The sequence below is a fragment of the Micromys minutus genome (assembly GCF_963924665.1).
Source record: "Micromys minutus genome assembly, chromosome: 1".
In the NCBI taxonomy this organism is placed as follows: Eukaryota; Metazoa; Chordata; class Mammalia; order Rodentia; family Muridae; genus Micromys; species Micromys minutus.
Window position 1 is genome coordinate 180,320,800 of NC_137969.1, and position 17,602 is coordinate 180,338,401.

Here is a 17,602-nt window from a genome sequence, read left to right on the forward strand (position 1 = left end):
CTTTGCTTTCTGTGAAAAGTAGAAATCTATGTCTCAGTTGCCACCTCCCCCAATGGTGAGAGAATGATAATACCTCATGTAATATAATAATAATAATAATAATAATAATAATAATAATAATAATAATAATAATAATAATAATAATAATAACTGCATACTGTTCTGACTTACGGGAAGCTACTTGCATGATACCATGAGTAAGTTAAATGAACCAGGGCCCATGAAAAAGAAACACATTTAACTCTTTTAGTCACACACATAGTAATGCATTATGAAGTTCTGATGGGGGAGTTTTGTTGGCAATAGATTGGAAGTGGAAGCTAAACCTTGGAGCACACTCAAGGTTTCCTTATCTGTCTCTATTATCACACAGCATTCCTATAACTACCATCATATATGAAGAGTTCATAGACTTACTCTTTTTCTCTTTAAATGTGCTCACTGTCACTTTTGTTTGTGGTTCAGAATCTCCTTGTAAAAAAGATTCATTTTAATGCAGTGTGTTATTCAAGGGAGTATGGTTAGGTTATTTAAAAATTAATTATATTTATGTGTGTGTGTGCATATGTGTGTGTGTGTGTGTGTGTGTGTGTGTGTGTGTGTGTGTGTGTGTTTGTGTGTGTATATGCCACAGCTCGTATATAGTCCAGGACAATCAGAGGAAGGCAGTTCTATCCTTCCACTCTGTGGGACCTGGGAATTGAACTCATGCTGTCAGGCTTGGTGACAGATGTCTGTAGCTAATGCTGAGCTCTTGCCAGTTCATGTTAAAGTTTTAAAATAATTTTTAAGTTGAATAGCAGTAGGGACTATTTATATTTTTTATATTTAGAGGATGACATTTTAATTTAAATACCAATGAGGATAACACATCTTTACAAGGCCACACTAAAAAATGGAGCATGCAACCGATTTTACATGTTTGCTGGCTGATAATAACTGATAGAAATAGTTGAATATAGTTATTGTTGAACGTGTTATTTTCAATAGCATTAGAAGCAACTGTTTAAAATATCTACATTTTCTTGTTTCAACAAAAAAATGAAATAATTTTTGTATATGTGATCTAATGCACAGGTTGCAAATTCTATTAAATATATCAAGTTTACACAAAGCCAAATGTATGAAAAGGGATCTTTTAAAAAAACTTTATTTGAGAAAGGAAGAGACTTATAACAGAAGGCAAGAAGGGAAACATACAAACAATATATTTACAACACAAAACAAGAGATCACCTCCAAGGGTGTAAATCATAATAAATACAGTAGATCTTAGAAGACATTGATTAGTTAATTCTAAGGTTAATTACGTCCAGCTTTTCTTTTTACTGGTTCCAGGTAGTTTCTTGACTAAATTCAAAGACTATCAAATTCAAACAATTAACGTCCACCAAATATACTGATGAAGTTCTCTTAAATGACATTATAAAAAATAGTTTTTTTGTTGTTTGTGATCACATATCTTTGAAGTAATATTATACAAAAGTCTGCTCAGCCACATGTTCCTCCCCAAATAAAATGTATTTTAAAAGATGCACTATCCCTTTTTTATGAGATTGAAAAAAGAATTTGAAGAAAATGAATATTTATGAGATGGAAAAATATACAATTTTATCTTAGGCATGCCATATTTTTAATGCAAAACAACTGACAAAAGTCATTTTAATATGAAGGAATATGTTAACCCAAACATAGGGGAGGTAGGGAGAGTTGCCTATTAGAACTAACTATGTGTTGGATTATCAGAAGGACTTTCATTATGTGGAAAAACTTTTAACTTTCTAACTCTAGTTATGTTAATTTAATTCAAATGGAGACTTTTTAAAAAAGGATAATGTATCTTTAGCAGGAACATTTTAAAAGAAATAGTTTTAAATGTCACAGCAAAATGTAAACAACACGTGCCAATAACATACAGTTGAACAGCATCTGTATTTGGCAGAGTGCTGTGTCTCCCTGAAACAGGATACCACACCTTAAAATACCATGGATCATGAAATATAAATATTTTAATAGAGAAAAAACTCATGAAGATTCTAGGTCAATTTGGATTATCCATATTAAATGTGTCTTAATACAGTGCATGTTTAACTAGCTTAACAAAAGTAAACCTGTAAAACGAGGCAAACATACCAAAAGGGACTATTAAGGAAATGTTCCAGAGAATAGCTTCCGTAAGGGTTTCCCTGCTCATGGTGTGATTTTCTTAGACAACAAATCAGTTCATAGAACACCCTTGAAATACAGAAAGACTAGAACACTATGGTTGGATTCTTTCTCTTACATGCCCCCTACATGAATCACTTGGACTTCCTGTTTCCACAAAGCATTCCTGTCCCACCACAGAACTGCTTTTCTGCAGAACAGCAGGAACCTCACAATGAACTGACTCAAAGAAACTATCTTTGCTGCCCTCAAGGTTGTTTGTATCTGTAGAGCATCGGAGGGAGGACATAGTCCTTCCGGAGGTGCATTATATACAAGCAGATTATTCTGTGAAATCCAACTTTTATTTGCTAAAACAGTATGATGTTTGCCATGGAACTCTATGTAAGAGATTCTAAAGCTATCAGGTATAATTGTGAGTCACCCTCTTATAAAACTGGGTTTAATTTGACAGCAGGTGGTAGTCATACTATGCTTTCTGCAGCAGTCTATACATCACAGCGTCTGATTGGACCACCACACTGTTCATTCTTTCTCATCAACATCTGCATCAGCTCCATTTGATCTTTTCCAGTACATAATGTCAGCAAATGGCAGAAGGTTTAAGTAAACTGTGCAGCGCTGTATCGGACATAATGTTGTGTTCACAACAGAACTTCAGTTTGCATCTCTACATAAAACCTCCAGAACTGGTAAGATTTTCTGTTCTAATCTACACAATAGCCTAGCTACTGGCATGGTAACCACAACATTAGCACTTACCCAAATATAAAAAACAAAAGAAAAAAAAGGAAAAAAATAGAAAAAAAAAAGGAGAGGAAAAGGGGGCGGGGCAGACTACCTCCAATGTTCAACACTGTAATATGATACATTATGTACAATCATATGAAAACTGAGATCTATATGTTAAAAAAATCAAATCTAATAGAATGCTTCATTAACCAGGTTGGGAGACTATATTTTGTACTCACAGACCTCAGCAGGTAAATCTACAAACAAGAGTGAGTTTGTTTTCTCTAGAAGTAAGTGCTGTACCAGACTTTGGGGTGGACTTAAAGCCTCTTGATTACTTAGGTATTATATAGCATAGTTTTTAGTGTAACAGGCATTTTCTTACCAATGAAGGTTCAATGAAACCCTAATACCCATTCAGAGATCAGTATAGAGCAATACTTTATATATATAAAAAAATTCATTTTACCTGTTTTAGAATTCTTAATCACTAAAATCAGAGACACAAGCTGATAGGAAATAATAACTATTTACCAAAATCTGAAACTTATTTTATATTCAAATAATGACTTTAATTACAAATCCTGGAGCTAAATCTTTGCCTATTACCTGTTGCATAAAAGCAGCCTGCTCCCCACATTCCATTTCCTGTATCTGAGCATCTTCATCGCTGTCCACGGGCTCCTCCTTGACCTTCACAGCCCCAACTTGTCCCAGTGTGTCCTCCACACAAGCACTGCTGTCACTCCTAGTGCTGTTGTCCTTAGAGATTTCTCTGTCTTCCATAGATTGGTCCCCCTGCAGCTCTTCCTCTGCTTCTTCAAGATGGCTGCCTGGTTGCTTCAGTTGTTCAATAGATTTCGATAGCAGCTAAAAGAGAGCGTTCAGGAGTTCAGAAGTCAATAGCTCTTGATGCAACACATTCAAGTCATACTCTCAATTTTTAATAACTCAACTCGTGTTAGAAAATGCCTGCCAGAAACATTGGGAGAAAAGGGCAAATAAACCATATCCACAGATTCTGTGAAACCTTTTTGTTCCACAAGGACATATTTCACAATAGGCCTCCTAAATACAAATAAACCCTTGAATAATCCTTTTCCCAGAAAGGATGATGGAGTTAGTGTCCTCACACTCACATTTCAACAAATGTTCACGGTCACTGATGATATAACTAAATTTATAGAAAAAAAATCACAGAATCAAGGTTAAAGAATGGATGTGAATATTCATAGGTTGTCAATAGGACAGTGGACTGTTCTGTTTTATTTTATTTCACAATGATCCCATTGACCATATAGATTGCAATCTGTGCTTTCAAGGCTGGTTGGAGCCAGGGGTTAGTCAATATATGTGTGTCCTGTTTGCCAGTCAGTATGGTCAGCAGTGCACTTTTAATGTGTTCATGGAACTAGTCCTACAAATTATCTGTATAAAAAGTTAAGTTCATCTCACATACATACCGAACTGGGTTTAAAAAAAATAAATACGTTTTAATGTATGATTACAAAATTAGCAAACCGTTGAAGGGCATCCTTTTAGATGTTGTGTGGTCAATCTTGAGTAGCCCTGAACATGGTGATACATCCCTTAAATTTAACTGGAGGAATGTAAACTGGGAATTTTCATTAATTTTTTTCAACAATTGTTTATGTAGTGCCAATTAGCTTCAAGACACTGCTAATGACTAAAAAATGGGTAGGCCATGCCTTCTATAAACCCGGGCTTTAGTGTTACAAAGCAATCAGGAAGTTGCATTTCCCCTCGTTTTTATATATCAAACAGTATACATTTTTATATGTAACAAGAACTTTAAAGGAAAAAAAATAACCTCTGGGTGTTATAATAGCACCCTGAATACACAAGCAGTCACAGGGTGGGGTGAAATGGAGTGAAAAACTTGCCGGGAAGGTGTTGTGTTTGGGATGAAGGCTGAAAAGGAGGAAAATGAACTAAGAAGATTTTGGAGAAAGTGGCACAGCACATACTTTATTTTTTGATGGGGAATGAGAACGCATAGTCGTGAACTACAGTCATGAACTATAGCAGAATAAGACCCAAATATCCCCAATCTAGTTAGAGATGATCAAGAACAGAAAATACATACCAATTAAAAGCTATATCATTTCCTTAAAAGAAAGAAAATTTTAATATAAATTTCCATTCAATTACTATTATTTCTGGGCTGGCATCATAGGGGGAAATTCCTCTCATTGTGCTTACAACATCTTTAAGTGCATTTTGGAAAACTATTTTCTGCACAATTGTCCTAGCTGGGACCACTAATTGGTAATTCCAGTCTTAAACACGTAAGTGTTTGCACACTGCTGGGGAGTTCGAAAGAAAAGCACCACAGTCGTTCTAAATTCCAGGTATGCAACTGTGGGAACACATGTCCTTCAGTTTTGGGGACAAGAACATGCAGGACAATAGAAAGTGAGAGGGATAAAATGAAAATTCTTACTTTAAGAAAAACATTGCATATTCTTCAGAGAAGGGTCACTGGGCAGCTCTGTTGTGTTTCTTCTTGCTTGCCAGGCTATGTGAGAGGAGCTTTGTGAGGAAAAAAGACTGACTCGGGCAAAGGACAAGAAAGGTCAAGGGCCCTCAAAGAAAATATTCACAAGAAGATAACTGATGTATTTTTTTTCTTAACAAAAGTTCAATGAATCTTGGTAAATTCCCCTATGACACCACAGTTTCACTGGAAAAGTGAGTGGGGGGCCCTGGCTTGTCAGAAAATGCTGAAAGGGAGGCTCAGGGACACTAGTCCAACTGAACCTCAGACAGGTGTTCAAACAATTCTGCCAGCCACAGCTTCGTGGAGATAGCAGGTACGAACAAAGGTGTGGGCTATGTGACCAAGAACAGAAGCAATAGCCTGACAGCAATGTGTAAGAGGCTGGCCAGACAGTCCACTGCTCCTGAGAAACTGTGGCAGAGGTCCCTGCTTAATGGAGGCCAACTCTAAACTCTGAGCAGCCTTCTGGGTCCACTCCTTTCTCATGGGTGGTTTGCAGAATGTTCTCATAGGAGACACTCCATAACAACTCCTGTTTCCTCTGAAGCATATTTCCATGGCCCTTTCTTCCCCTCAGCTGTTTGCTTCCCTCCTTGCAGGACCAAATCCAGCTTGTACTTTTGGCTACCATGCTCTCTTTATTCAGGCTGAACTGGACATGTGCTGTGTTTGGTGTTTTCTTCTGCACATAAAACAATACCCCATTGCCATTCTGAAGCAGAGCCTGGGGGTCTTTTTCTCCCTGGACAAATCACCTAACCCTTAGTCCCTCTCTCTCTTCTCAGATCTTTTTTGTCTCTTCCTGATGGTACACTTGATTGTTATGCTACACACATACACACAACACACACATACACATACATCCACATTAATACAAGCATCAAAGACTATCTCAGGACTGTCTATAGGCTGGGACAAAACTCTTTTGGCTGGTACAGTGAATCCCAACATCTTCCACTATCTTCCATTCTAACATTATGAATTTCTCCTCTCTTCGGGGCTATTCTCACCTTTATGTTTTCAGGAACAACATGCATCTGGAAGAAAATCCTTCTCTTCCACCGTTATATTTCTTCCTTCACCCCATACCAGAACCCCCACTCTCTGCATCCACTCCTCCTTCTTCAGTCACTTTAAAATTGATGTTAATCAGATTTCCATGCACACCATTTAAACCGAAACTTTCTTGTCATATTCAGTAAGTAACAGCCCAGTGGAAAATTCAGGTGGGCATTACATGAAAAGAGTTATTTTTAAACTTTTATTCATGATGTGTGTGTGTGTGTGTGTGTTTGATTCTGGTATGCCTTGTATATAGGTGACAGGGGAGTACATTGGGTTGGACCTTTTGGAAGTAGAGAAACAGATGTGTGTGAGGTGGCCAGGCACGGCACAGTGAAGGCAAAGTGGACAAGAGTCCTGGGATTCGAAGCTGAGGTGCTTTGGAAGCATAGCTAGTGCTCTCAGCCGCTGTGCCATCTCTCTACAGCCTGCCCTCTCCCCCATCCTCCATACTTAACCTGGTACGGAGTGGTATCAGGGAGGGGAGAATGATAGAGTCACACAGCATGCTAATAGCACTACCCAGGGTTGGAGGAGACTGTGCTCTCTAGTGTTGACCCACAGTACTATTTAACCAGAATAGGATTTCTCGTCAATGGTAACCATGTCAAAGTCAACTCAGATTCGATCCTAGAACAAATATGTGCTTTAAACAGGAAACTTCCTGAAATTCGACCTTAAGAGTGTTTCTGAGTTCACGAAAATACCCAGAGATCGCCTCATCTAGTCCCTGGATCCAATTGGTTCAACATTGACACATTTACTGACACAGATTCAGACGGGATATTGCAGGAGAAATAATGCCACTGTTGCAGTGAGTTCCCTGGCTTTACCTCTATTTCTGAGGTATTAGCAGGAAGAGAATCCTAAAGAATGATGTTACCTTTACTTGGTCATAAAGAGTATGGCAAATAGTCTCTTTCTAAGAACAGAATTCCACAAGGTTTGTAAAAGGAATGTTTAAAGAGAGAAGAGTGGTTTACGGGTGGAAACCATATAGGTATGAAATGTTGGAGTTGAAAATCTCTAATCCCATCCTAAACCTCTTATTTTATGGACAAGTGATCTCAATTCAAAGGAAACCAAGTCATCATCTCGTGAAAACAAAATGTGAATGCGTGACTCTTTTTAAAAAGAGAACATTTTATATCATTTCCCCTCTGCCTTATCTTCTAAATGTCATATTGTGATGGCAATTGAGTAGTTTAAACAATTCCAATTGCTCTAGTGAGCTCCAAACTTGCATATTTAACACATTACCAAAAATGCTGAGCTATAAAGTATCTCAAATGTATCATACACCTTGAATAGCACAGAGATAATCTCTATTCCATCGACTGGAATCTTGCTTTTTTCCCAAGCTTCCCACTAGGTTAGTATCAACACTGCACTCTGTGACCCACAAGTCTAAACTTGATCCTTGTCCCACTTGGAATCCACTGCATCAGCCAGCAAGGCCACAGCAACCTGGAAGTGCAGCTTGTATGTGTGCTGATATCATTCTTCATTCATACCATACTCCTCTAGTCCCAAGCACCATCAAACTTTTTCCCTGGGCTACAAGACTCACAATTCTGGGGTTCCACTAGATGCTCTGAGTCCTTTCAACATGGCAGCTTCAGTGATCACTTCACTCTGTTAGGTGACATCAGTTCTCAACAGACAGCCATCAGACAGCTTCCTGATACTTTCCCAATAACATCCAAATCTCTCAGCATGGTCCACAAGTGTTCTATGACCTGGCCCAGCTTATTTCTTGCAGTGTACTAGAACCTACCATTTATGTGCTCCAGATACCCTGGCCTCTGCTCGCCTTGTTAATGTGAAATGCTGGCTTTTGCATGAGACACTGACAAACTGGGCTTTTCATTTCCTTGCAACTATGTGCCTGTGCTAGTTCCTTACAGAATTTATTTCACCATTTTGCTAACATGTTTTTATTTGTAGCCCAGATTATTATCTGGCATCCTGATGTTATTTTGTTTATAGTTTCGGTTATTTGTGCTCCTACTGAAATTCACATATCACAAGAGCTCAAACTGGATTTGTGTTTTATATCCAAGTAACTCTAACATTCCATGGCATCTACCTGAAGTACAGCAAATATTTGAACATGTAATGCTTAATAACAACACATTCATAATTTTCCCCTCACACTTTGATTAAAGTACTCTGTACAGAATAAAAACCTTCCAGTTTTTCATCTTCTGGGGAAAAAGGATGCTCCCTGTGAAGATTCACATCATATAATCAAATAAATGCGACAACTCCAAGCCAGTTTCACAAGATGTATATGCACAGAGGGGGTTAACTTTCACTTCTCATTTTATTTTAGGTACTTCACTAACGCTGTTTTCATTTAAAAACTCCCATTTGCCAGCGTGGAAAAATTAGCAATTAACATCTTCAAGGAAAATCTACAAACAAAAGTCACAGAGAAATTCTGCCTGCCAGGTTTGACTTATTTCAGATTTTTTAAAATGAGAAGTTACTCGGTACTATTTGTAAGTATTCGGATTATGTTGTTTTTCTATGTGTTTTTGAACTCCAGGCACAACCATTACAAAGATGCTACAGCCAACCCTTTTCTAATTTGCACTGCTGCTGAGTGGCCACAGATGTGGCAAGATGTTGGCTTACTCTCAGTGGGGTGGCAGGGTCTCCCTGTGGCTGAACATCTGGAGGTGATCCCCCAGCAAAGTCAGCCTGTTGCCTTGCTGGCTAGAAAGGACGAGATGAAACATCTGTGTGACAGATAAATGTGCAAGCCTGTTTGAATCTCTGCTGAGCTCCCATCTGTAAAACACTGGGTGTTGTCCATTTGACACCAGGTGAGTCATTGTGGGTCCTCCAGCTGAGATGAAGGAGGCCTGTAGCTTCTCCTCTCCCTTTAATCTGCCTCTTCCTCATCTGTCATTGTGCCCCTAAGTCTTTACACTATTTCACTGCCATTGTGCAGACAGTGAGAAGGGCACAGGCAGCGAATGACCATTTTGGGCGTGAGGTCACCTATTCACAAACACATGCTTACAAGAAGATCTGTCAGGTATTATGCCAAATGGTCCAAATTCCTGGTCTTCAAGTAAGGAATTCAACTAAACTCCAATTCTTATCTATACCTCCTACGGTTAGAGGCAATAATCTTGGGTGTTTTACAGTTCATGATAAAACCATATATCCTATTGATACACCAAGTGAATCAATTAAATACTGTTTTGAAGTTGTATTGCAAAGTTTAACATATTAGCACATTAAGCTCATTGCTTGGTACCACGAGTAAGCATAAGTGATTTTCATTATAATAGCTGAAATTTAAATTTAAATATTTCCCACAAAATCCTTCACTTGCTCCCCACAAACCCCTTCATTTATGAACCATTAATTAACAATGGTATCCAAAAAAGAAAACTATTTTTATTAGGAATGATTTCCTGACATTGTGGAGTCGCCCATAAATATGGGGGTCCTAATTAAGCTGTTCTGCAAAGCCCCCCTCAATCAGTTCATCACTGTTTAAAAAAATTCTCTCTCAAATTTTAAGACAGATTCTACTCAGGCAACTATGCAAGTCTGTCTTGTTTATTCCCTTTTCTTTTTAATAAATGCAATATTCTCCTTTTAGAAAATGAGACCTTTCCCTTAAGCTCCAAGGAAACTAGACTTAAAAATAATGAAACAATTCTGTCTCAATTCACAAATAGATGAGGTAGGTACTAACTGTTCTCAAAAACAACATGCAGAATTTGGAGGACTTTCAAATCAAGAGGTGTGCTTAGAAGCACTCCAGCCTCCATCCAGAAGACACCCTGCTGTTTTCGTTTCTGTGCATCCCAGTGGAATCTGTGGAACAAGAATTAAAGAACAAGACAACAGTGTCTCTAAATATTAGTTCACTGTTGACTTGATTAAGTGTCTAAAATGCCATGTAGCCTCTCTTCCTGGTTATGTGCATTAATTTACAAGACAACGTGAATATTTGATAAGTTAATTCTTATCTTTTTAATGCTCAGTGAATGCTGAATGATTATTCAATGCCTGCCACGAAGACGCCTGGTTCTCAGAATGCCTTAACATTCCAGTGACTCTTCCTTTCTAGAAAGAAGGCTCAAAGTATCCTCCCTTTAGTTCCTCACTGGACTGTGTTAGCAAAGGGAATAGGTATTGCTGTGTGGAAATCACAGTTCTATACAAAGCTTGACCACCAACTGCAATGTTGTTCCAAAGAGAAAAGAAGACTGCTTCAGGATGGAGGCAGATGCGCATGAGGAAGCTGGAGCGGAATGTAATGGCTTGGATTACAACACAGTGCCTTCATGGACAGGGAGGCAGGTGCTATAATGTGTGCTGTGGAGTCATTCTCCTGCTTGCAGACAACCATGATATTAATGTAACAAGTAAAACAGAACGGCAGTGCTTTCTAAGAAGACTCATGCGGTGGTGTGCACAGGGACAGCAGGCTCATAGAGCTCTGCCACAATCAGCCTCTCAAGCCAGACTACCTCTGATCCTCTGAAGTTCGTTCATGAGAGGATGATTGGTCACAATGTCAAATACTCTACCAACACAGCAGTACTAGCAAATGATTATCCTTGGCTTTCCACACTTCCCTAGAAGGGAAGTGGACTCAGTTTTACAGTTCCTGTGGTGTACGTTTTACACAGCCATCTTGTAATTATCAGTTTATAGGTTAACGGGTCATTCAAGGAAAAGATAATGCGGTCTTTATTTACACCTGTGTTATGTACCATAATCATGGGAAATAGGCTAAATCTTCTGTGGCACATCATTAGTTCCTATGTGATACCACTGACTCTGTAGAATTGATATTTTATGACCGAGTGGTGAGATTAATAGTAGGCAGGTAAAGGACTGTGTGTGGGGAAGGATTGTAGATCTGGGTGAGACTCATTCTAAGGAAACTGGAATATTTTAGAACAAATGATAGTTCAGGATCTTGTGACACCTCAGGCTCAAAAAGCATTTCCAGAAAAAGCTAAGCACTACAGAAAAGGTGGAACTAAACTTGGGGAGTTAAAAGCTACTTGAACCCTAAGAAATCAAGTGCTGGACATTTATTGTTTTCATTCTATAGATTACTTAAGCTCTATTAATAACTCCTTATCAAGATACTTTTATTTCTGTCTGTCAAATAAAACGATTTGTCAAAGTTGAGAGGCAATCATATTACTTAGCATTGTTCTCCTTTTTACCTACCTGGAAACAACATCAGCTAAGTTAGTCACATGGTTTCCTTCCCTCAGACAATTTCTTTTCTCCTGGTCTCTTACCTCATAGTCCTATTCAACTATTGTTTCTTTATTCAATAAAAGTACCTATGGGTAGATTAAAAGTGCAGATTGAACAATAAAGGTCGAGGCCCCTCCCTTGACCCTACAGCTAGAAAAGCAGCACTGGAGATTTTTATGAAGAGTAAATATTAATGCACTGGAATGGTCATTTAGCTTCCTTTCCAAACACAAGATTTCATTGTATCTAATAATAAAGCAACAAGCAATTTTCTGTGTATTACAAACCATCAACTTGTAATTACATTTTGAAATGCTTCTATATAAATTTTGCATGGTGATGTAAGCTAGGTTTATAGCATAAGTGGTTTTTTTAAAGCACACTACATACCTACAGGGATCTATTTATATGGACCTAATCATGTCAAAACAGAACCTATTTAAGAGAAAAGTCAAATTTCTTTCATAAACTTCAGTAGATGGATAAATAATCGTGGGGGCCATTTTACTGTAATAAAACCTGCCTTCAATGTGTGCAATTTTTTTGAAGATATTATCCATCTAGTGGGCAAAATGTAATCCTAAATTGGTGATTAAAAGATCCTGCATGGAAACCAGCCGTCAGCTGGATAGAGAGAAATGAACCCTGACAAGAGTAATGCCTACTTTCCTAAATGAAAGCACTCTGAAGTTTCTGCTCATCAGTTCTTTAAAACTTAAAACAAGGCATTTTCCAACCACCCATAGAGGAGATGCCAACATTTGCATTTCAGTAGAATAGGATGAAGTCAGTCAACTTTCGGCTTCTGGCTCACTCAGAACTCCTGAAAGGAGATGGTCTGTCCAAAGTAAAACATGGTCCTGGGGCAGAATGCACTCAAGAAAGAAGCACAGTATGACCCGGCTCTGCCGTGCTCTGCAAGCCTTGCTCCAACAAGACTCCTCCAAGTCCCACCATCAAGACCACCTATGAGGATTGCCAAGCATGTGAGTACCCAAAAGGAAGGCAATATGCAGAAAGCTAGAAGCAGTGTGGGGAAATGGGATTTCTTCATCCTTGTAAATCTGAAGCAATTAAAAAGAAAATCACAGGGCGACCTTGTTTTTTAAAATATTTGTCTGCTTTGCTCTGAACTGTAAGATCTGTAGCTTTCTGATATAACACCACATGCTTAGGGATAGGAACTTGGCTGAAATCTCTCATAACTGTTGAGAACAGACTCTATCTCTGTGGACAGGAAGTGCTGACCATCTTCTCAACTTGGTGAAATCCCTGGATAATTAATATTCATGGTGGCTGTTGAAGAGATAAGGTATAGAAAGGTGCTATCAAGGAGAATTCAGCTCATAGTAGACACTTTCTGTAGAAGGGAGCTGATATATTTGCATATTAAGCTTATTAAGCTAGGGGGACAGACAAAGGTGAGGTGCACGTAAAAAAAAAAAAGCAGAGAACTACACTTGAAGAGATCTGAGATGGGTACAGGCCTTAAATCATGTTTCAAATTTTAATCTCATACGTAATCAGAGATAGTATTATGCTTATTATAATAAACCTTAGATGAAATGCAGATTTGCTTATGAGTATGAACTGTGGCTTCATGAACAGTGATATTTTAAGATTTACATGTCTATAGGATTGTTGATCTTCAAACCAGCTTTGGTAAAATGCATGCTGTCTCCAAGAGTACAAACAGTAATCCTATATTAGCACTCAATTCAGGAAGGAAATACACACATGCCGTGCTTGCATGTGACCACTGACATGAATAGATTCTCCTGTTGCTGAACATAAATAACTAGGGACAGGCAGTGGTCATAAAACATTAGGGAGCATGGGGGATATGTAACACTGATTAATAAAGTACAATAAAAGGAATGAATGGAACATATACTACTTGAATTAAAGGTCAGAGTCTCTCCAAAAAATGCTAAGGAAACTCCTTATTTGCTCAACTTTAGAGATGAGCACAATTATATTTTTCCTTTGCTTGTCAGAAGAGAACGTCTACTGTTTTAATAAAACAACACAGAACATCTGTTTGGCCTACAATTTATTAGTCTTGTCTTAGGCATATCTTTATTATGATAAAATAGTACTCACGTCAAAATGCTTAAGTATCGTGGTAATAAATAAATAATAAATGCTTATATCTAGGCTGAACCTTGACATATATAAGATATCATCTCTTGAATTATATTTGTTTTTAAAAATGTGTTGGCTGATATCCAGCCACAGGAATGAGTAAGATATTTATCACAGAGTCAGGAAAAAAATGAAAAACATGAAAGAATGGGGAAAAAAGGGAAGATTATAGACACAGAATAATCAAGGGAGATAACTAGTCAAATCCCAAATGTTACGTTCTTTAATAAGTCCAATTTCCATCCTCTAGTCTTCAGTGAATTTCTGTGAGTTGTCTTCTTTTCCCTCCCTTGAAGACACTAGATGAGGATTATTAGGGCATAAGGCAGTTTCTACCCAAAGTAAGAATTCAGTGGTGATCTGCTGAGTGAGTACAAGGGGAATGACAGGTGAGTCCAAATATATATTAAACTTCAGATCAAGTGGATTTCATGGGATGAATACTTGAAAAGCAAGTGTGAGAGAATGTATGGAAATGTCAGTTAAGGCAGAAACTCTTGGGCTCAAATCAATGATATTTTAGTAACACTACAAGAAAATGTTGTTCCTGGGGGTTGGAAGGGCAGGGGATGTCAGAGATGTGATGTCTCAACTTGAGTTGAGACCTCAACTCTTAAGCCTAAAGGACATTTAGGAAAAGAACACACCTACAGTGACATGACTGTATTGTGTACTTTTGTTAAACAATATTTAAAAACTCATCAATATGAGCAAATAACTGTTGTGTGTTTCTATTTAACAAGGTCAGAGTTTTATTGTCCTAGGGTGAGGAACTGTCCACATATAGTGTGGGCTCAGAAAAAAAAATCCTCATATCCTCTTTTTTGTTGTTGGTGGTGGGTCTTACAGATTTGATCTACTCTTTTTTGACACCCAACTGGAAGAACAAAACCCAAGTAAAACAAGGTAAAACAAAGTACCTTCCTCTGGTTCTAGGATAAAGCAACTAGTTGTTTGTTTGTTTCTTAAGGTTTGTCAAAACATAAAGAATGATAGTATAAACATATATATTAAGGATAAAAATGTACAATTTTTATATTTTTTTTGAGGCTTCATTTGCCATTTAATTTTCTTTTCTTTCTTTTTTTTTTTTTTTTTGTTTTCTTTATTTCTTGGACTTCATACAGTCTGTGAGTTGTTTCTGAGGGAGTGCAAGCCTCTGGGGTTAGCATCCCAACACAGACACAACTCAACCCACAAAAGCAATAATGGCAGGAAACAGAAACAACTATTCCTTGATATCTATTAACATAAATGGACTCAACTCCCCAATAAAGAGACACAGGCTATCAGACTGGATACATAAACAAAATCCAGCCTTTTGCTGCATACAGGAAACTCATCTCAGAGACAAAGACAGACACTATCTCAGAGTAAAAGGGTGGGAAAAAAACTTCCAAGCAAACAGCTCCAAGAAGCAAGCTGGAGTGGCTATTCTAATATTGAACAATTTTTATTTTTTAAAATTGTGAAACACACACAGAAAGAAATGATATAAGATATGATTTCTGCATGGTTAAGCATCTCACAATTCTTTCTGTGGATACTCATGAAGAGAATGATAAATCATCCTGACTGAGTTTTCTATCTGACCTAGAACTATCCTCTCTTTCAGGTTACCTCATTAGATGCTCGCAGATATTACAATGAAAGTATTGTATTTCTGGTAGCCTTTGATCATTTATAACATAGTTATAAGAGGCAAATAATCTTGGAAGACACAAATACCCCATGAGAATGGCACTGAAACAAAGATAACAGGTAGTTAAATTACCAGGTAGGATTAATAATATTATACTATATGGTTCATACATTTTCAAAAATTCAGTGAAAACTTTGTACCAAGCACATGAAGTAGAGAGTTCTTCTCAGCTTTCTAAGGAATGTTGACAATTCATAGATATCATGGAGGATTTTTACTAAGAAGGTCAACCATTTAACATGACAACGATTTAGAAATAGCTTTATTTTAAAAAATACCACATGTATTATTGAGTTTGTTTAATTCTCGTGTGCATGGGTGTGTGTTTGCATGCACATGGAGGTCAGAGGACAACGTGTAGAGATTTGTCCTCTCCTACTGTCATGTGGGTCCTCAGATCAAGCTCAGGTCATCAGGTGTGATGGCAGGCGTATTTAAAGGAATCACCTTGACAGCCTAGATAACTTTATTTTTAACTATGTTCTTACATCATAATTTTTCCTCTGAGTACTCAAGGGAAAAGAAAGCTATAAAATGCTAAAAGACTTAAAGTAAAAGATATTTTAAGCCTGCCATTTGCACACCTACATTTTCACATATGCTTATTTCCTGTTATGACGACTCACGAGTGAGAACCATGACTTTATGATGCCAACCATTTGCTCCCTTTGGAAAGGATTGCATCAAGGTTCCTCTATGATGATAGAAAATGACCAAATTTCTGTGGTTATTTCTTACTAATAACCGTTCTAATGAAAGCGTCAAAGCACAATAGATACATTCTCAGTCAGAAACTTAGTAATTCTTGGCATTTAAGGTATAGCCATAATTCAATAAAGAGTAAATCTCCTCATCACTTTGGAAGAAGGGCAAACAGTAGTAAGTCACTTATTGACAGTTCTATTATAATACAGGTTCAATATTCCCTTTAAAATGGTTCTTCTCCATTTCCGTAGACAATTGAAGACAGCTAACATATTTTAAAAATCTAGATGATATCCAATGTGCATATGCCACTTGATTAGACATATGGAATACATATTTGGACTAAAGCCAACTGGAAACCTGTTTGAGTAATCTAAACATCCGAGCTGAGAGGAGCTAGCATACAGAGACCAGCTTTACACTTTGAAGTTCTCTGGCCTTCACTTTACCTAATTAAGGCGAGATTTAATAATCAAACCACTGTATAAACGTATACCTCAAAGTATAGGTTTGTTTCTAATTTGGGGTAGAATTCTGAACAGATTCCAAGGAATCAGCCCCACATGGAAAAGGCCGATGATAAGATTTGCTTTGCCTATTGCTCAAATGCAAATGCCTGCTTTTCATCTTAGTTTGATCCTGAGACTGAGCTTAGCATCTGCCTGTCAAAATGTCTAGTGTGATACCAAATAGAAAACTGTATCACAAGCATCCCATCTGAGTCTGAAACAGTGGTGACTCTGGGTCATAAAAAGTGAATAGTAAAATATTCTACACTTATTCACATAAAACATAATTTTACCGGGACACACTTAACTGATTTATCAACAGCAGAATATACATACTCTAATATTTTGATAAATGTTAAAATGAGTGCCAACAAAGAATCAATAGACTCCAATATTAGTTTTATATGCAAACCTAAAGTCAAGACAAAGCTTATAAGGTCAGAACATGATTCCAAGTCCATCATCCCATACAAATTCATGCAACAGGCAGCATTTTTTAAAGTATATGGAATCATTTTAAGATGTTCCAAAAAGCCATCAGACAAATCAACCTCCCTTTATATCTATGGACTGAACCTGTGCATTCAAGCTGAAGAATACTGCTAGAGGCAAAGAAAGAAGTTCACTCCTTCCAGAAGAAACTGATTTGACAGAAACTAAGTTACCAAACTTAGAGAGATTGCAGTCAGATGACTCAGAAAGAGTAGACAAAAGTGGTTCTTAACCTTCCTAAGACGGAGACCCTTTTAATATGGTTCGTCGTGCTATAGTGACCCCCAAGCACAAAATTATTCTTGTTGCTACTTCATAGCCA

At 37.6% G+C, this 17,602-nt stretch overlaps 1 protein-coding gene across 1 annotated transcript in view; it reads right to left on the reverse strand.

Annotated features, from left to right (window-relative positions):
* The window catches only part of HDAC9 (histone deacetylase 9), a gene marked incomplete at its 3' end in the record, with an annotated part of 448,608 nt that overhangs the window by 295,269 nt on the left and 135,737 nt on the right, over positions 1-17,602 (reverse strand). Inside the window, exon 12 of the mRNA XM_080912023.1 lies at positions 3,507-3,767. Within this exon, the coding sequence (XP_080768149.1) occupies positions 3,507-3,767 (261 nt within the window). The remainder of the gene's footprint in view (positions 1-3,506; positions 3,768-17,602) is intronic.